Below are 20,619 nucleotides of genomic sequence, written 5' to 3' on the forward strand. Positions count from 1 at the left end.
TTCCCTCAGAACCCCTGCCCCGCCTGTCGCCCCGCCCCTTCGCCCTGGCCCCGCCCCGCCGCCCCCCCGCCCCGCCCCTTCGCCCTGGCCCCCCCCCCCCACGCCCCCGCCCCCCCCCCACCGCTCCGCCCCTTCGCCCTGGCCCCGCCCCGCCGCTTGTCCTTTAAGGCATCAGGAAGGTGATGCCGCGACTTTCAAGTGAACTGGATTTAAAGTGAGGGAGGTTCGTCATGGAGAGCGGACTTCGACGCGGATCTGGGTACTTGGGCCAAATAAAAGGGAGATTCCTTTTCATGACTGACACGACCCTGCTGGGAAAACGCCGAAGGGAAGTCACAAGCTCGCGTCAACAGGAACAGGAAACGGAAAGGCCCCCGGGCGAAGGAAGGGAAGTCGCCGATCGCACCGCGCATGCTCAGCGTCTCGCCTTGGCTCCTCTGATTGGTTGAGCGTCTCCCCCTTCTCTCCAATCCTCTTCTTCCTTCCTCTCCCACCCTCCGCGAAGAGAAGCCGCGTCCTGGCCGTCAGTCCCCCGTAACTGTCGCGTCTTCCTGCGGGCAGGTGAGCAGGACGCACAGGTCAGTCTCAGGGAGGAGTCTGACGCTAACGAGGCACCGGGGAAAGTATGTTAGGTGACGGTTATGGCCCCGCCCTTTCTAGGGGAGGCAGGGCTGGGGAGGAAGAGAAGGGGACTGCGCAGCCGCAGTCCGGTGTTTGCCCCGCCTCCCCCCCTCCTGTGACCTCGGGTCACCCCCTGCCCTAGGTGCGCGCGGGGGAGGGGCGTCTGTGCCGCACGTGTTTCCGGTCTCCACCTGCCCGGCCCTGGAGGTGTTTTTTGTCTCCTTTGGCTGTTAGCTAGCGGGGTGGAGGGATCTTAAAAGGCCCCGCATCCACCCCGCATTTTACTGGTGCAGACGCTGCGTTTACAATTTAGCATTCAAAAATACTTGATTCTTATGCAGTGGTTTATTCCGTTCTATTCAGATGTTAAGTTTTTTCGTTTCCCACCTTTTTTCTGAATTTAAGCGCCTAGAAAGGAAGTCTCCTCTTTTACCTTCTTTGAAAGGGGGGAGAAGTAGAGTGTGCGATTGCGTCCTATTCCAGCGCAGAAACTTGGCTGCCGTTTGCAGAGCTCGCGGGGCGCGCGGCCGCCGAGCCCCGCCTGAAACTGATCGGGTCAATTTCACCCACGTGTCCCCAGCAGCGCCCTGCGCACCCGGGAGCGTTGGGTCTGCTCCCCACCTCCGCAAGGCGTAAAGTCTCCTCAGAGGTTTGCTGCAAACGCTACATCTTTTGCTGGTGACGGTGGGAGACGGGAGATAAAAGTGGGGTTTTTTTGGATTATCAATCACTTATTAAGCATTGACTGTGTCAGATGCCAGGCTCATCTCTGGGGAAGTAAAAAAAAGGGGGGGACAAACCGACACTTGCTCGTAGGGAGTGCACATTCTGATAAGGTATATGCAGAATGTGTGAGGGCACGCTGAATGGGGAGGCATCCAAGGACCTGAGGTCTTTTAAAAGCCCAGCTGAGTTTCATACTCGGGGGTGGGAGGTGAGCTAAGGTAGGAAGAAGGGCGGTGTAGTTTAGTGAGCCAGGACTGACTGTTATCTTCCTCCACATGTTAGCAGAAGCACTTTCATTGGGTACAGTTCTCAAAGATTATATAACATCCGTCCCAATGCTGTTTTCGGAGACAAAGCAAACTTGCCATCTAGTCAGAGGTTACATTTCTCAGAACAAAGTGAAAGGTCAGCATGAAGTGACAGGGTGATGAAGATCATCCTCTGTAGGCCCCCCAGCGTGGCAGTTACTGTTGCCCCTAGACTTTCACCAATAGGTATTCCCATCGCTGATAGCTTCTCATAGGAGGAGGCAGTTGTGAAAATTCATATGATTAGTTATTTACATATATTTAGAGCCGCTTACATCACTGTAACTTTGACTGTCCACTTCGTAGAATTACTGCAAATTGCAACCATGTTCATTACTGTTCAATTGGAAATAGGACCCACTCTTGAAATAAACTTTTAGTGTCTATTGATATAAACTAAAACTTGCTCTGTAACTAGGAATAAATATGGAGACGAGTGTAGAGAAAAACATTTGTTATCAATTAAGTGCCTGTGTGGAAAAAACTTCTTAGGGAATGGACAGAAAGCTCTTGCTAAAGAATAAAACTGCAGACCTTGACCCATGCAAAGGAATCTCTGCCAGTTCTTTTCACGGGATGGTAGTTGGTTTTTGTTGTTTTTTTTTTTTAAGGGAGAAAATTCTGAAGAGACATTATCTCTGAAAGGCCAGTTGTCCCTGATGTAATGCAAAGAATTACCGTGTAATCGTAAGTGCCAAGGAACTGAGTAACTAATATTGGAAAATGCAGACAGAGCGTGATAATACTATCATTACCTTTGTTGCCACCACCTGAGGACAGGGAAGATGATATAAACTTACACACTGTGTATAGATAGGCAATTACAGATCTGTAACATACTTAATAGTATGTATAACTTTGCCCAGTTAGTGTGGAGTTCCTAATATTAGCTATGCCGAGGTTCCTGAGTCCAATCTATTTATTAAAAATGATCATTAAAAAATTATGTGATACTTTTGGTTTTGACAAAACAGACACTTTTTTAGCCAAAGCAGCTTCTCTCTCCACCAGTCAACAAGAATTTATTAAGCAGTTGTCATTCATGGGACATAGAAACAAAAGTGAAGCAGCAGCAACTCGAGGAGCTTACAAGGGAGACAACATACATATAAGAATATATACAAAATAAATACAGGGTCATTTTGATAGGGAGTAAACTCTCAGAGAGGCTTCATATGAGCTGGGGCTAGAAAAGTATTCAGGATTATGAAAGTCAGAATTTAGAAGGGAAGGAAAGCATTCCAGACCTCTAAAGCAGCCCATATAAAGACTTGAAGACAGGAAATGGAGTTTTATATGTGTGAAATATCAAGTAGGCTAGAATGGCTGGGTCATAAAGTGCCTCAAAGGCAGTACTGTATAGAAAGCCTGGAACGATATAAAGGGACCAGGTTGTGAAGAGATTTATGCATCAAACAGAGGAATTTATGTTTGATCCTAGAGGCCAAAGGTTGTTTCTAGAGTTTGTGTAAGAGGCTCATACCTGAGTTTTTGGAAAATCACTTTGTAATTTACACCAGAATAACCAACAAAACTATCCAATGGCTTGATTGCTATTGATAGTACAATCCAGTAGTTTTTCTGATTAACAGGAAGGAAAGGTGTGTGCTTTAACTTTGATAGTATGGTACCAACCTGGGTGGTTTTATTTGCCTGGACTTTGGTTATCATTTAGGGTTTGTCATTATTTACTTTGTTGTAGTCATTGTGTTTTCTTTTAAGGTCTGTTTTCTTTATTCTGTTTCACTTCATAAAAATCTGCCTATTTTTTTTTGAATTCTTCATAATCATTATTCTATAAGACAAATTACATTACATGCACAAAATAAAGTTGTTCAGCTCTTGGCTTCCTCCTCCCTCCACCCCCCAAATTGGGCACATATTTCATTTCTAGGTTTTTTGTGTTCACAAATAATGTTATAAATATTTATGTACAAATGATGTTATCTCACTGTCATTAACCTGGGATATGATCCTAGTACGATCTCTCTCTTCTTTTTTTTTTTTTTTTTTTTGCTTTTTGGAGGGGGGGAGGTAGGGTGGTTGGGTATTAGTGACTTGCCCAAGGTCACGCGGCTAGTGTTTTGTGTGTGTGTGTGTGTGTGTGTGTGTGTGTGTGTGTGTGTGTGTGTTTAGTGTCTGAGGTCGGATTTGAACTCAGGCCCTCCTGACTTCAGGGCTGGTGCTCTATTCACTGCGCCACCTAGTACGATCTCCGTGTCAATTAATGTGAACAATTTTGTAATTTTCTTGTATAAGTCCCAATTGTTTTCCAAAATAGTTGGACTGATTCACTACTCATTTAGTTTTCAGTTTCTGTGATTCTTATGCTCTTAAGCTGAATTTTTCAAATCTATCATTTTTCATTATTCATGACTCAGAAGTTTTTAAGATGCTTGTTGGTAGGAGGGTACATTTCTCCTTCTGAAAACTGTTCGTGTATTTTGACTACTTGTCTGTTGGGAAATGACTTTTATGAATTTATGTCAGCTCTCAATAGATTTTATAGCTAAAGTATTAGACTTTTATCTGAGATATTTAATGCAGAGATTTTTATCCAAGCTGTTTATTTTCTTCTAATTCTTATCCAGTCTATTCTAAATCCAAAGTTCTTCCAATCTTGCTCCTTTGGTCTTTATTCATTTTCTCAGTCTACATTTAGTGTACCTTTAAGGTTTCCCAAAATATCAGTGTTTGCTACTCAGTCTCCTTCTGAAATAAATTATGCAGTTATTTATAATTATACAATAGTTATCACACATTTGAGTGTATGCTTTGGGGAAGCAATTCACTAGACAGTTAAGTAGATCTCTTTAAAAAAGTGATAACATGTATGCCAAAAAAGTGATTACAGTTTACAAAGTCAAGGAAATTCTCGTGATCTTTAATGAAAAAATTATCTAACAACAACATATTAGCATAATTTTGAAATTTATTCACACATTTAATGATGATGAATTTGGACATGCCTGGTTTCAATAGGATGTCACTGCCCATGGATTTAAAGACATAAGGAATTTAAGAAGTTTACTGCAGTCCTCTCATTTTACAGATTATGAAACTAAGGAACAGAGAAATTAAATTAATGTAGGCATCAGAAACGTACCTATGATCACAGTTTGAGGACATAGTATTCCAAGTGCTTTATGACCAATCATATCACAGTCTATCCGCTTTCATTCTTCAACTATTGCATCAAAACATTCATTAAGTTCATTCGGTTTTGTTAATTGACGGTTTAGGTCTGATTCTTGTGTTTAACAGATGTTTGTTGTATTCTTGTCAAAACAGAGTTAGATGACATTTTCAGCATGATGTAATACTAACACGAGTTGCAGTAATTCTCTTGCTTTGTGTTCTCCAGTGAATTATAAAACTGCGGTTTCATCGTTGTCTTGAGCACCCGTTAAGTGCATAGCTACTTGTTGGCACAATGCAACTGCTGCTTCTCCTTGTGTCAGCAGCCCCCCACTATCCACCTTGATAGCATTCTAATAGCTAATCCTCCTAAAAACAAAAGGAGAAAAATGCTGATATTTATCGAGTCTTTATAAGGTGTTTTATATACATTAGATTATTTGATCCTCATACCAACCCTGTGAGTAAGTACTATATCAGTAATCTCATTTTACAGTGAGTGATATTTGCCCATGGTCACACGTATCACACATATGATATATATTGAAGACAAGATTCAACCCAGGTCTCTCCTGATTTCAGTACAGCATTATTTCTCTATGATACACATATAATATACCACTCTCATACATAGGGGGGGGAATAGTATCAAAGGAGTTTAATATTGCTTAGAATAAGAGTCTCCACTGTGATGCTTCATCATAATAGGGAGGTAACCCTAGGTACTCAAAGTCAGTGACACCATTGCACATCCTCTGGCAGGTCTTACCAAACTGGAAAGGTTCCAGATATGGGCCTGGCACTGGATTGCCTTAGAATATTTGTCATCCAAAGGACTAGCCTAGAAAAGGTTGTTAGTCAAAGCAGCTCTTGAAAACCCACTTAGTGGAGTTGTAGTCTGGGTCCCACCAATTTAAATAATAAATGATAATAATTGACATTTAAATAACACTCCAAAGTACACTACATGAAAATAAAATAGCACTGCATTACTCAGTTTGTCCTCACAACAGCCCTGTGAAGTAAGTAGGTGCTATAAAATATTTTTCGTCTAAAGCCCTCACCCATGGGCAGCTGGAGTCAGGAAGACTCATGTACCTGAGTTCAAATCCAGCCTCAGATACTAACTGTGTGACCTTGGGCAAGTCATTGAACCCTGTTTGTCTCAGTTTTCTCATCTGTAAAATGAGCTGGAGGAAGAAATGGCAAACCACTCCAGTGCCTTTGTCAGGAAAATCCCAGATGAAGTCAGGAAGAGTCAGACACACAACAGAACAGCAATGACAATCTCAGTCATGATTTCAGTGTACTAGATTCCTTGACAAAGTGAACTGCTGTCTTTCCCCTTTTGTTGAATCCCATAGTACGGTGCCTAGCACAGAGAAAGGGTTTATCAAATTCTTGTTGACTTACTCCCAGAGAAGACGCTTCCTTTACCATTGCAGATCTCCAGCTGCTCTATAACTTACTTCATGGGGTGCTAAGAGGTTAAGTGACTTAAAGGTCATATGACCAATATGTGTCAGAGGGAGGATTTTAACCTAGACCTTGACTTTGAGACCAGCCCTCTAGCCCCTCTATTCCCCACTGCTTCCCACTATATATATAATTGCTATTTTACAGAAGAAACTGAGAGAGACTCATAGAGATGAAATAACTTCCCCATAGTCACACAGTAAGTGATAGAGCCAGAATCCAAACCCAGGTCTCTTCCAACTACTGAAGAATGCTGCTACAATAACCTTTCCCTAGTTTTGCCCAGGAGAGTAATATGAGACAAATGAAACATAAATCTGTTCCTTCTGCACAGTAAATCTTGAGTTAAGTAAGAACTATACATTGTAGATTGATAACAGAGAAGGAAATAAAGTTTTGCTGGTAAGCCATATTGTTGGCACCATTGACTAGGGATAGCTTTATAGACCTTTAGTACACAAAAGCTCTAGTATATTGACTTTGTCAGAATCACTTTGAAATTCCCTAAAGAATTTCAGTGACTCTTATTCTCCAATTGATGAATGGTCAAAGGATATGAACAGGCAGTTCTCAGAAGATGAAATTAAAGATATCTATAAGCATATGAAAAAATGCTATAAATCACTATTGACTGGAGAAATGCAAATCAGAACAACTCTGAGGTACCACATCTCACTGGCCAGACTGGCTAAGATGACAAAACAGAAAAATGATAAATTCTGGAGAGGATGTGGAAAAATTGGAACACTAATGCATTGCTGGTGGTGTTGTGAACTGATCCAACCATTCTGGAGAGCAATCTGGAACTGTGCCCAAAGGGCAGTGATCCCAAAGAGATCAGAGAAGTGGGATTAGGACCCATATGTACAAAAATGTTTATAACAGCTTTTTTTCTGGTGGCAAAGAATTGGAAATAAAGGGGATGCCCATCAGTTGGGGAATAGCTGAACAAGTTGTGGTATGTGAATGTAATGGAATACTATTGTGCTATAAGAAACGAGGAGCAGATGGACTTCATAATAACCTGGAGAGACTCATATAAACTGATGCTGAGCGAGAAGAGCAGAACCAGGAGAAATCTGTACACAATCACAAACACAATGTATGTGTGACAACTAACTCTGATGACTGGGCTCCTCTCAGCACTGTAATGTTATGGGGCAACTCCAGGAGACTGATGATTGAAAGAGATGTCCACACCCAGAGAAAGAGCTGAGAGTCTGAATGCAGACTGCAGCAAACTGCCTGCTCTTTCTTTTTCGTGTTTGGTTTTGTTTCCTCTTTCCCACTGATCATTCCATTGGTTATAATCCTTTACAACCTGACTAATGTTTAATGTGAAGATATTTGTAGATCCTGTATTTGATTGCATGCCGACATGGGGGGTGGGGGGGAGGAAAGGGAAGGGGAGAAAATGTGAAACTCAAGGGACTGTGGAACTGAATGGAACTGAAAAGAAAATTTTTTAAAAAAATTTAAAAATCAAGCTGTCCATAGAAAAAGGGGGGGGGGGGGGGGGGATTTCAGTGACTCTGTGTTGATCAAGTCTGGCCTAATAGGAACAAGCATTTTATTAAGCTTTCATAGGATATTTTTATATTTGCATTGATCAGTTCTTTATCTGACAACCAAATGAAACTGATATTTTATGATTATAGGACATAAGTAATATTTTATGTTCTGTGCTGAAAAGCGTTTATTTTCCTTGTGCTGAAAATAAAGATTTGAACATTATGTCAAAACCTCAACCTCTCCCATTTTTCATTCCTTTCAGTTATCATGTTTTTTTATTAACTCTATAGAAGACAAATCTCTGTGACTTACGAGTTTGCTGAAATTTGAGAGTTTTTATTTTCCTTCTCCTGTGCAGAGGAACAAGTGTTACCAGACTTTATTTGTTGGGCACTGAGCTCTTTCATGCTTGAGAATGAACGAATAAGCTGGTCCTCCTTTGGTGATGTCAGTGAATTTGCTTTGAGTCTTTAAATCCTGATTTTTAAAAAAGGTCACTGAGACTTTTAAACCTAGGTTTGTTTGAAAAAAAAAAACAAACTGCAAATTATTCTGAGTTGTGAAATAAAGTAGTGATAAACTAATGCCATAGACTTTAAAATTTTGAAACCTTGATTAGTTTTCTCTATTGTAGCTCCCTCTTGTGATGAAAATAATCCTTCCATTAAAAATGAGAAATATGACAACTGACTGTATATCTTCAGTAGCTTAGCACAGGAACTTTCAAATACAGACAGGAATCCCATTGCAGAAGATAAGGACATATGTCTCTTTGACCTCTTAAGGAAAAAAAAAAAGTATCATTTTAAAGGATTTTGAAGAGAAAATGGCCTAATCTGAGGACGGATATAACCTTTCAAAAGTCCACAAGGTGACTACAGGGAGATTCATTAAAAGGATATTTTCACAAATAGACCCTTGTTTATTTTGAAAAGCAGAAATGACCGAATTGGTATATTGATTGAGCGTCAGTATTTAATGACTTTTTTTCACTATAATGTGGCTGTGTTTACTTGAAGTTACAGATATAGCCATAAAATCGTGTGACTGGCTTTTAACAAACACTCAAGAATTTGCACATATAATTTTGTTGTACCTTTCAGTTATAGTGTTGCCTTTTCGTTGTTAGGCGTCCTTATCTATCTAGCCTTTTCAACAATGAAAAAGTATAAAAACAAAATTTGTGGTTCATTGAAATGTTGAATGAAAACGTACAGACATTAATTAACTGGGAGCAGTGTCAGGAAAGCAGAGACCAATTAGGTGTGCTAGCTGCAACTTCATGTTGTGGTGGGAGGAAATAAACTTTGTTAGTACCGTCACACAGAGTGTATCGTACAAAAGGGTGGACCATCACAAGATGTCACCCAGCACAGTGCAGGAGTCAGTAGAGAGAAAGGCAAGCAAGCTAGCTTTGTTGAGAAGAAAGCGGCAGTCAGGAAAAAGGAAACAAGGTAGGTCCCTCTGTTATCCCCAGTGGAGGGGAGGAAGACTGAGCTAAAACCAGTAGAGGGTCGGGCAAAAGGCTGTTACAGGATTTTATCTGGTTCAGCGGCACCATGCATTGTAGGGAAGAACCAGCTCCTGGGTCTGGTATTTAGGTCAAGGTTTGGGGACTGGTGTTGCTTCATGGTTGGGAAGGGGGGGTAGGAGGAAGGGGAACGCCTAGGCATGGGGCAATTAGCTGATATTCAAACTCCCCCCTGGTGGGAAAGGGGCTCTTGGCTCTTACTACAGGCCTTGTATCAGCCCCATTACTCAGGACATTTGAGCCTTTTGGCAGCTTTATTTGAACAGGGAAGAGAGGCACCTGAAGTCCTTATAAATCCTTCTATTCTTTATCCACCTTTTATATTTAAGTATGATTTAAATTTTGTAATGCTTGCTGAGTAATTTCAGCTAAATCATAAAAATCATCAGACTCTGAGAAAATAGTTCAGTACTACTCAGCATTATGGAACTGATGTTAACACCAACAAATTGCCTCTCCCATCCTGATAATCATATGAATTAATTGTCTGCCTTTGATCTAGACCACTGAATTGTAGATTTAGAGGTGGAGAGGGGTCCAAATTATCATCTAGCACATCTTACTTAAATAATTGTTAATGCTGGAGAGTTAAAAACCTCTTTCCAGTGGTTCTTTAATGCTGTAAGTCAGGTCTTTTTTTGTACTAGGTTTCATGTTTTCATGTCTGAAGCTTTGTTGCAGTTAATTATGTTTCATGACTTAATGTTTCAGAAAATAGCAACTGTTCAAAAAATAGTACATATTGGAAAACACTTTATAAAAATGACCATTTTCAGTTAACTCACAGCCTTAACTTTTTTCTTGGGAATGATAATGAAAACGATGTCTTTTTTAGCATATAGAAAGACTAATTTCTAACTAAGAAAAGTAATTAACCTTTCCCCCGCTTTCTTTTTTCGATAGAAAGATGTCTGACAAGACAAAGAAAAAAGCAGCTACCAGAGCTTCAATTATTGAGCAGCTGTTGACAGAAAAGAATTTCCAGGATCTTGGAGACCACCTGACTGAACTAGAAACTATTCATATGAGTATAGAGCTTCTCCAAGAGACAAATGTTGTAAGAGCTGTATATAGAGTTTTGAAACATTGCCCTGTAGCTATTTTTAAAAAGAAAGCAAAGTGTTTACTTTCCAAGTGGAAAACACTTTACAAAAATCACTATTTTCCGCCAGTGAACAATTCTAATTTTTATCTTGAGGATAGTAAGGAAAACACCAAACATGTTAGTCTAGTTCAAGAAGAAAATTCCCCATACCCAAGTAAAGAACAAACATTAGACACAGCAAATCCTAACTCTGTCACACCGTCCCAAGATACTACAAAAGGTACTGAAACGTGTGTGCCAGAAAACAGCGCTGCTACGGTGGAGGAACATTTTGTGAGTCAGGACCCTCAATCCATTGGCAGTGAGTCAGCTTGGCGTCAAGACCCTACAAGGGCTAAGTGTGTAGAACTTCTTTGTGGAGCCTTGACCACTTGTGCCACAGACGAGCAGGAAGCGGATCGTTGGCAAATACTGGCGAGACAAATCGAGGAGTATGTTTTTGTACTTTATTCAAAGAATCTCAAAAAATACAAAAATTGCATCAGAAGCAAAGTGTCAAATTTGAAGAACCGAAAAAATCCTCATTTACAACAAAATCTGTTTTCTGGGACCTTATCTCCAAAAGAATTTGCTGAAATGACAGTCATGGAAATGGCCAATGACGAATTAAAGCAGTTGAGGGCTTCATACACAGAGTCTTGTATACAGGAACATTATCTTCCTCAAGTAGTTGATGGCACACAAACAAATAAAATAAAATGTAGGCGCTGTGAAAAATTTAATTGCAAGGTCACTGTGATTGCCAGAGGAACACTTTTCCTTCCAAGTTGGGTTCGCAGTGCAAACCCAGATGAACAAATGATGACCTATGTCATTTGTAATGAGTGTGGAGAACAATGGTATCACAGCAAGTGGATTTGCACATGATTGTGAAGAAAAATTAATAATTTTAATAAAGATAATTTTTGTTTATAATGTGCTTTTGCAACATATTTCAATCCTATTGCATAGGTATTATATTTTCTTAGTAACCTGATGATTAAAAAGTCCCTAAGTTGATAGTGGCTCACCTTTTCAAATGAATACCAATTTTCACATACAGGTATCGGTTATTTTAAAATTTTCTTCCCTCATGATTAAACATTATCCAAAGTTTTGATTTAAGTTATCATATGCATATAATGGACACTTGTCCATCCAGTTAGCAGATGTTGAGACTGAAGCACAGATACACTCAAGTTCACACAGCTACTAAATGGCAAAGTTGAGTCTCAAATCCATGCTTTCTGTTTCCTGGCCTGGTTATTTTTTCACAACCTGCTATTACCAAGGGTTATAGCTGTTTGGAGCACCTAAGAGGGCTATACCGTTTCTAAAGAGACCAGGTGACTTGCATGGTGTAACATAGCCAGTTATTAATTGAGAATCCAAAGAATTTGATTCAGACAGCATCTTTTGTAAAAGCTGTTTCTTTATGAGAAGAATTCTCTTATCTCATCTGGAGATGGGTCCTGTGGTGGTAACCACAGTGGAGGTTTAGTCTAAGACCCTGGCTAATGTTCAGTCTTTAAAGAATCACAATTTTAAAATAGGTGTTTTACGTGAAAAATTTGTATTAGTGTGCTAAGATGGGGTCTTTTAAAATATGAGTCTTTTAAATAGGTTTCCTGAATCTAAGAAGCAGCATACCATGACAGCTTTGCATGGACTTTGTGAGCAGTTTAATGCATATATGTATTTAAATATGTATATATTACATGCGTGTGTATTATACACATACATTCATAGTGTATGTATAGAGATTTGGTGTTGAAAAGGTCCTTAGAAGCTATTTAATCCAGCCCCCTCAATTTACATATGAGCAAACTATAGCTTAAAGGTCACGTGATAAATATTAAAACTTAAGATTAAAACCCTCTTGGCTCCTTGGCATCACCGATTTTGATGGCCCTCAAAGGTCAACTAGCTCAACTTCTCATTTTTGTTTTTCAGTTATGTCCAACTCTTGGAGACCTCATTTGGGGATTTCTTGGCAAAGATACTGGAGTGGTTTACCATTTCCTTTTCCAGCTCATTTTACAGATTAAGAAACTAAGACCCTATGTTGTAAGGTAACCCAAATCACATGTCACCTGATTTGGAGCCCAACATTAAGCCCTTTTATATTTGTCTTTGTTTTTATCCTAAACCCTATAACTGCTTGTAATAGCTTAAAGGCGTAGTCCTGGGTAAGAGTCACCCCAAGGCATAGTCCCCTGCTCCCTTAGCTTTCCCTGAGTTACCCTAAATCAGTAAGCCTTGAAACAACATTTTATATAAGGATCATGGTGCAAGTCTGTATAAAGATCATGAGGACCACCCTGTTCTGGGATACTGACCCAGCAAGATCTCCCACCCAGGATGCTGACCAAGAAGGGTCCCCCACACCCTTCACCCAGAACATGACCCTGACCTGTTCCTTGACCCCAGCCTGTTTGGGAAATTCCACCGCCCCTGTACCCTCCACCCTGTTCTAGGAAGGACCTGGTCATGTCATTGTACCCTTACGCCATGTTTCCCAAATTAGCCCTGAGCTATGGATCCAACTAATGGCTGTCCTTGGCTTCTGTATGTCATTGCTTATGCTAGCTCCCCTCCCCAATTGTGGTTTTTATCTTTATAAACTCAACCTGTACCCCAATACAGGGCTGCCTGATTTGAGTGTATACTCTGGGCAGTCACGCTTGATCAATAAATCCACTTCTAAATTTATCTAAAAATCCAGATCTCAGCTCTTATTCTCTTCACGACATTTTTGGAGGTTCCAGCAAGATCTGGGGGTCCTTGAAGCCCCTTTGGGGCCCTAGACCACGCCTTTGAGACCTGGGCTTGACTAGGCCCTCAGCCTCGACTGGTAGTGGGTAAGATTCAGATCTCCCTTCTGAATCCCCTTCGACCATCCTCAAATATCTCAGGAGCTTTTCATTCCCCTCCATCTCCTCTCCTGGCATCAACACCATCACCTCCCTCCTCGGACCGGCCCAGACACATTTATCTCCATCTCTTTCACTTGATCCCGCTATGAGGGAAAGTAATCTCCTATTTCCCCCTTATACCCAGGCAAGGATGAGCTATTGCTCTCAGGAGTTTCTCCTCTTCCTTCTCCTGTCAGTCTTCTTCCCCTCCCAAAGGCCCTCAGCTCCCTTCTCGTCCTCTTTCTAGGAAGAAACGTGGCCAGGGAAAATCTCTCCGTAGTGATAGACCAAGGAAAAATGGAGGCCACTGGGGGAAGGAAACACCACTTTGCTTCAAGGTCAAGGGGAAGGGGAAGGTTCAGATCATCTAAATCCTCTTCTGCCTGGAAGAGGGACTGTCCTCTGGAAAAGCCCTTTGCTTCTACTGTAGGGAGCCAGGTCATTTGCCCTTATAAGGCATCCTCTCACAAAACCTTAAGATACATCCTCGGGGTTTTTCCATAATACCAACCCCTAACCCTTGGTTTCTTGGTCAGCAAGGGAGGGCAGGGGAAGTCAGGAATAAAATGTGTTTAAAATCTTCTGAGTGAGATACATTAAAAATGTTATATTGATGGATGACTCTCTGTATTCTCAACCTCTGACAAAAGTTTTGCATGGTGAGAGACTAAAAAAGGGGAACATGCTGAGAAACTGAAAAAGGGAAAAGGAATAAATATATGTGACATTTCTAGGGGGTGTAATTTATAATAATTAGACCATCTATTGTGGGCCCCACTAGCACCCATCCTGGGCACCCTGAAGCCCATACCTCTAAGCATACAAGTGACCCTCTCTCCTTCATATCCCTGGGTCCATGACCAGGCCCTACAGTTTGTAGAGATAGGAGAAAAGCCCCAGCATTTGTTGGCCCAATCTTCCATAATTTTTGTTTGTAATGAAATGGACAGGTAGAGAGAAATGACCCAAGCCAAGTCAATTATTCTGAGCATCAGTTTATTGAGCTGGCCAGCGACAGTCTCCCAAGGAAACCTTAGGAGAGCTGCCCTGACCATTGGGAAAGGGGGAATATTTAAAGTCAAAAAACCACAAAAATAGGTGTGGGAAATAAAAGTCTTGTGGGAAGTAAAGTTAGTCTGACAATGGTAGATAAGCACATCCATTGTAGCCAGGCCTTGGTCTGGACAGTTGTATAGTCCTTACCCTGATTTGTTGTGAGACCCAGATGTCCAGGATCATTCTGACATCTTATCAGGAAGAATGGCCAGGTCTGTTTCTCACAAGAGAGGGGCTCCTGGCTAAGCACGTATGAGTTCAGGAAGAATTCAGTAATTTTCCAAACTTGTTACATACAAGGGCTTAGTATATGAGGCCATGGGCATTTCAGTAATAACTGGATAAATGCGTTAGTAATGCAGTTATTGTGTTATCATAGTATTTCTAAATTTGAAAAATTTCCTTTTATTGTATGAATTAAGTGACCATCATTTAAATTTAAATTGTGTTAGTAGTTCCTTTATGTTGTCTAAATTGGGTTAGTTAAAATTGGAGTTGGATAAAATTTTGTTAAATTTATAACATTAACCCAGCTGCATTATATATTTTTTCCCTCTGAAAGTTAAAATTGTTTTTAATGGGCATTGAATTTTATGTTTTGAAGATTTATTTCCTTGAAGTTGTATTAATATTATTAAGACTAGCTAAATTATAATATCTTTTTATACACCAGTTTTATTTAAGTTCTGAGATGTGCAAGTTTCTGTGATATCAGTTGTATTCTTTTATCATTTTATTGGCCCTGGTTTATAGTGTGTATTTCTGCCATCTAAAACATCTGGTATCTATGACCTTTACCTGTGACTGTTGCAGTAGTTTTTTTAAATCTGGATTATGTTTCATCTAAGTAATGGATGGAGTCTATTAGCCCATCCAATCTCCCCTTTTGGCTTTTCAGCCCCAGTATTGTTTAACATTTTTCCTAGTTTTGTGTTTTCTTGGCACAGCACCCAGATGACATCTCTGACTGAGTGCCCACCACTGCCTGACACCTGTGAAATGCTTGGCCAGACCAGAGTCCATAAGCAGGCCGAAAGTACCTAGTGAGACCATGACCCCAGCTTTACATCCTCCTTCAGCATGGTTTGGGACATTGAGACCTTCATCCTCTACCCCAAATGATTTTGGGTCCAATTTGTTTGAAGGGGAGAGTGGATGACGAAGGGTGGAGTGCTTGAGAGCCTGCCCAGTTCATAAATTACTGAGCCCTGCATATTAAATTTGCCTGTTGGTTAAGTGTCTCTCAGACTACTTAAATCCACCTACAATCCAATCCACCTACAGTCGGCAGCCAGCAGTGAGTACCAGTCCATACTCACCTACCATCCCCTGAATATGATGTCTGCTTGGTTCCAGTCAACTTCCTCCTTGGGACCCATTGAAGCAGGGACAGCTCTACACCCCTTGCCAGCCTGAAGAAGCCATGGAAGAAGAGACCACTACCCCTTTTCCCCAAGTGAATTTGGGTCCCAATTCCATGAGGGGGAAATGATGGAATTTGAATAAAGCTGCCCAGCTTTATTTTAAGCCTGGCCCCAGTAAGCAGTAAACAGCAGGTCTAATAAGAACCTAAATTCCCCACAGATGGTAAATATTTTGGAAGTTAGAAAGCAAAATTAATTTTTACCATCCGGATAAGCAATTTTCCTTCAAGGGAAAATACTCTTAGAAAGATGGTTTGGAAAGTCTTGTATGATATTTTCTAAAATCTATGTATATATTGTTAAGGAAAGCAGATGAGGAGGTTTGGGGACAAATAGGGTTTATCCAAGCCCCTCCTGTTTCCAGCTAGATGATGTCAGTTTTCAATGGTTAAATATGTGGAGAGAAATTATGAGGAAGTTATGAAGAGGCAGAGAAAGTAATAACTGGATAAATGCATTGGTAATGCAGTTATTGTGTTATCATAGTATTTCTAAATTTGAAAAATTTCCTTTTATTGTATGAATTAAGTGACCATCATTTAAATTTAAATTGTGTTAGTAGTTCCTTTATGTTGTCTAAATTGGGTTAGTTAAAATTGGAAGGCATTTTAGAAAATGTTTATAAATTAATAAAATGATTGAATTGACATCTTGAATACAGGTATTTATAAATTTGTTAGAACAGTTAAAGATTAAGATTATAAAATAGTTTAGGTTGATTATTGAAAATTGTTACTTAAGATTTAATGGGACTATTGATTGGCTGTTTCTTTGAGTCTACCTCCAGGTATAAATGTTAAAAGAAAAGCTGCCCCAGCCAGCGCCCCATGGAGCTAAACCCTGTAATTTACAGGTATAAAAGTGAGCTGCCTCATGGTGCCAGACCTGAAGATATAGGTAAGAAGTGCCAGAGCAGACTTCAGGAGAGTGAATCACCAGCAGCTGTGGCAGTTTCCAGAATTCTAAACCCATAAATACCAAAGAGAAAGTAAAGGTCAGTGAGGAACTCTGTTGGAACTGGGTAACAGAAGAGCAAGGTCCAGCCCCCTGCCCCCAGCGGCAAGAGGTGGCAGAGGCACAACGCCTGAAACTGCTGCCATGTGGCTGCCTCCAGAGCTCCTGGCCTGCAGATAGTAGGGGAACCAAGCAACCATGCAGAGGGTAATCAATCTTGCTTTGGCCTGCTTGGAACTGGATCTTAGTCTTGGGTGGTAGTCGTGAGGTGTGTGTGTACCAGAGCTTGTGATTGCAGAGAGGGGGCCCTCCTCAGACCTGTGGCAACATTTGGAAAAACCCCAGCAATTTGGGACACAGCCCTCTCCACTCTGGAAGCAGAGTTCTACTGTGGCAAAGAGCTCAAAAGTCAAGTAATGGGCTGGCAAGATGAGCAAGCAGAGGAAGCAAAAACAGACCATAGAATCCTTTTTTGGGGACAAAAAGGATCAAAACATGGAACCAGAAGAAGTCAACAAAGGCAAAATTCCTGCATCAAAAGTTTCCAAGAAAAATATGAATTGGTTACAGGCCATGGAGGAGCTCAAGAAGGATTTTGAAAATCAAGTAAGAGAAGTGGAGGAGGGGTGGCTAGGTAGCACAGTGAATAGGGCACCGTCCCTGGAGTCAGGAGGACCTGAGTTCAAATCTGGCCTCAGACACTTAACACAATAACTAGCCATGTGATCTTGGGCAAGTCACTTAACCCCAACTTCAAAAAGCAAAAAAAAAAAGAGAGAGAGGGAGAAGTGGAGGAAAAATTGGGAAGAGAAATGAGAATGATGTAAAAAAAAATCATTAAAAGGGAGTCAACAACCTGCTAAAGGAGACCCCCCAAAAATACAGAAAAAAATAACACTTTGAAAAATAGACTAACTCAAATGGCAAAAGAGGCCCAAAAATCCAATGAAAAGAATGCCTTAAGCCAAACTGCCCAAATGGAAAAGGAATTTTAAAAACTCACTGAAGATAATAATTCCTTCAAAATTAGATTGGAGGAAATGGAAGCTAATGACTTTATGAGAAATCAAGATACTATAAAAGAGATCCAAAGAAATGAAAAAATTTAGAAGGCAATGTGAAATATCTCATTGGAAAAAACACTGACCTGGAAAATAGATCCAGAAGAGATAATTTAAAAATTATTGGACTACCTGAAAGCCATGATCAAAAAAAGAACCTTAGGGAGGCAGAGTCAAGATGGCGGAGTAGAAACAGGATTTCCACAGCTTTGGCTCCCACCTCCAATTCATGGAAAAAATTACTTTAGACAAACTTTGGAGCCACAGAACCCACAAAATGACACAAAAAGGTAACCTCCTGCTGAGGACAGCCCGGCAGGCTGGCAGGAAGGGGCCAGCACAGTGCTCTGGGAGCCGACCCTATCCCTGCTTGAGCCCAGGGTTTTAGCCTCAGGGGGGTGTGACCAGCCACCAACTGGAGGGACTTTAGATCACCAGCAGCTATGGTGGATTCCAGAATTATCAACCAATAGATGCCAAGTACGAAATGAGAGGTCAGTGCAGACTCTCAAAAGCTCACTAAAGAGAATCATTCCTTCAGAATTAGATTGGAGCAAATGGAAGCTAGTGACTTTATGAGAAATCAATATACTATTAAATAGATCCAAACAAATGAAAAAATAGAAGGCAATGTGAAATATCTCATTGTGAAAACCACTGACCTGAAAAATAGATTCAGGAGAGATCATTTAAAAATTATTGGACTACCTGAAAGCCATGATCAAAAAAAGAACCTATAAATCATCCTTCAAGAAATTCTCAAGGAAAATTGCCCTGATGTTTTAGAACCAGAGGGCAAAATAGAAGTTGAAAGAATCCACCAATCACCTCCTGAAAAAGATCCCAAAAAGAAAACTCCTAGGAATATTACAGCCAGGTTCCGGAGTTCCCAGATCAAGGAGAAAATATTACAAGCAGCCAGGAAGAAACAATTTGAATATTGTGGAAACACAATCAGGATAATTCGGGACCTGGCAGCTTCTACACTGAGGGATCAAAGGGCTTGGAATGTGATATTCCGGAGGGCAAAGGAGCTGGGATTAAAACCAAGAATCACCTGCCCAACAAAACTGAGTATCAAGTTTCAGGGGAAAATATGGTCATTCGATGGAATAGAGGACTTTAAAGCATTCTTGCTGAAAAAAAACAGAGTTGAATAGAAAATTTGACATTCAGATACAAGAAGCAAGAGAAGCATGAGAAGGTAAACAGGGAAAAGAAATCATAAGGAACTTATCAAAGTTGAACTACTTATATTCCTATATGGAAAAACAATAATTGTAACTTATGAAACTTTTCTCAGTATGAGAATAGTTGAAGGGAATAGAAATGTGTGTGTGTGTGTGTATATGTCTACAGGTATACATAGAGGGCACAGGACCAATTTAATAGAAAGGGATGATACTTAAAAGGTGAAATTAAGAGGTGAGAGGAATATAATGAGAGGAGATGGGGAGAGACAGAATGGGGTAAACTATCTCATATAGAAGACGCAGGGGAAAATGATTACAATGGAGGGGAAGAATAGGAAGGCAAAAGGGAATGGGTTAACCTTATTCTCACTGAATTTGGCTTAGGGAGGGAATGACATACACACTAGGGTATCTCACCCTACAGGAGAGTAGAGGGGAAAGGGAAGAGAGGGGGAATAATGGAAGGTAGGGCAGGCTGGGGGGGAGGGAAGTTGGAAGCACCCACTTTTGAAAAGGGACAGGATCAAAGTAGAGAATAGAACAAGTGGGGGGTGGGATAGGATGGAGGGAAATAATAGTCTTTCACAATATATCTACTATGGAAATGTTTTGCATATGTACACATGTACAACCTATATTCAACTGCTTATCTTCCCAGTGAGGGTGGGTAACAAGGGAGGAAGGAAAAGAATCTGGAATCCAAAGTTTTAAAATCAAATGTTTAAAATATATTATTATTATTATTATTATTTTACACGTAACTGGGAAATGAGATATACAGGCACTGGGACATAGAGATCCATCGTGCCCAACTGGAAAGTCGACGGGGGAATGGGGGAAGATATGGGAGAGAGCAAATTGGGGGAGGGGATATTCAGTGGGATCAATGTTTTAGGGTGGTGGGTAGGGTAGGGGAAAAAATTTATAACTCAAAATCTTGTGGAAATGAATGATGTAAACTAAAAAGAAAAAGAATTGGAAAAAAAAAAAGAACCTAGAAATCATCCTTCAAGAAAATCTCCAGGAAAATTGCCCTGATATTCTAGAACCAGAGGGCAAAATAGAAATTGAAAGAATTCACCAGTCGCCTCTTGAAAAAGATTCCAAAAAGGAAATTCCTAGGAATATTATAGCCCAATTTCAGAGTTTCCAGGTCAAGGAGAAAATATTACAAGCATCCAGGAAGAAACAGTTTGAGTATTGTGGAAACACAATCAGCTTAACACAAGATCTAGCAGCTTCTACATGAAGGGCTTAGAGGGGACCTGGAATATGATATTCCGGAGGTCGAAGGAGCTAGGATTAAAACCAAGAATCACCTACCCAGCAAAACTGAGTATGATGCTTCAGGGGGAAATATAGTCATTCATTGAAATAGAGGACTTTCAAGCATTCTTTCTGAAAAAACCAGAGCTGAACAGAAAATTTGACTTCCAAATACAGGAAGCAAGAAAAGCATGAGAAGGTAAACAGGAAAAAGAAATCATAAGGAACTTAATAAAGTTGAACTATTTACATTCCTACCTGGAAAAATTATAATTGTAACTCATGAGACTTTTCTCAGTATGAGGATAGCTGAAGGGAATATATTATGTGTGTGTATATACATATATATACACA

General features: G+C 40.4%; 3 protein-coding genes across 8 annotated transcripts in view; all 3 read left to right on the plus strand.

Moving 5' to 3' along the window:
* OFD1 (OFD1 centriole and centriolar satellite protein) overlaps positions 1 to 20,619 on the plus strand; it is a 344,344-nt gene that overhangs the window by 182,888 nt on the left and 140,837 nt on the right. The window lies entirely within an intron of this gene.
* Positions 1 to 20,619, plus strand: part of RAB9A (RAB9A, member RAS oncogene family) — a 271,297-nt gene that overhangs the window by 182,888 nt on the left and 67,790 nt on the right. The gene's annotated exons all lie outside the window — the stretch shown is intronic.
* TCEANC (transcription elongation factor A N-terminal and central domain containing) lies at positions 140 to 11,332 on the plus strand. 6 transcript variants are annotated; one of them, XM_069100604.1, is made up of 4 exons: positions 140 to 578; positions 1,027 to 1,176; positions 2,267 to 2,342; positions 10,216 to 11,332. In XM_069100604.1, the coding sequence occupies exon 4, from the start codon at positions 10,220 to 10,222 to the stop codon at positions 11,282 to 11,284; it is 1,065 nt and encodes a 354-aa protein (XP_068956705.1). In that variant the 5' UTR covers positions 140 to 578; positions 1,027 to 1,176; positions 2,267 to 2,342; positions 10,216 to 10,219; the 3' UTR covers positions 11,285 to 11,332. The 6 variants fall into 6 exon arrangements, with proteins under 6 accessions (XP_068956705.1, XP_068956704.1, XP_068956707.1 ...); XM_069100603.1 differs by lacking the exon at positions 2,267 to 2,342; XM_069100606.1 differs by lacking the exon at positions 1,027 to 1,176.

This window comes from Petaurus breviceps, unplaced genomic scaffold, assembly GCF_028583685.1.
Source record: "Petaurus breviceps papuanus isolate PSGF00001 unplaced genomic scaffold, PetGlider_PUasm1.0 419, whole genome shotgun sequence".
Taxonomy (NCBI): Eukaryota; Metazoa; Chordata; class Mammalia; order Diprotodontia; family Petauridae; genus Petaurus; species Petaurus breviceps.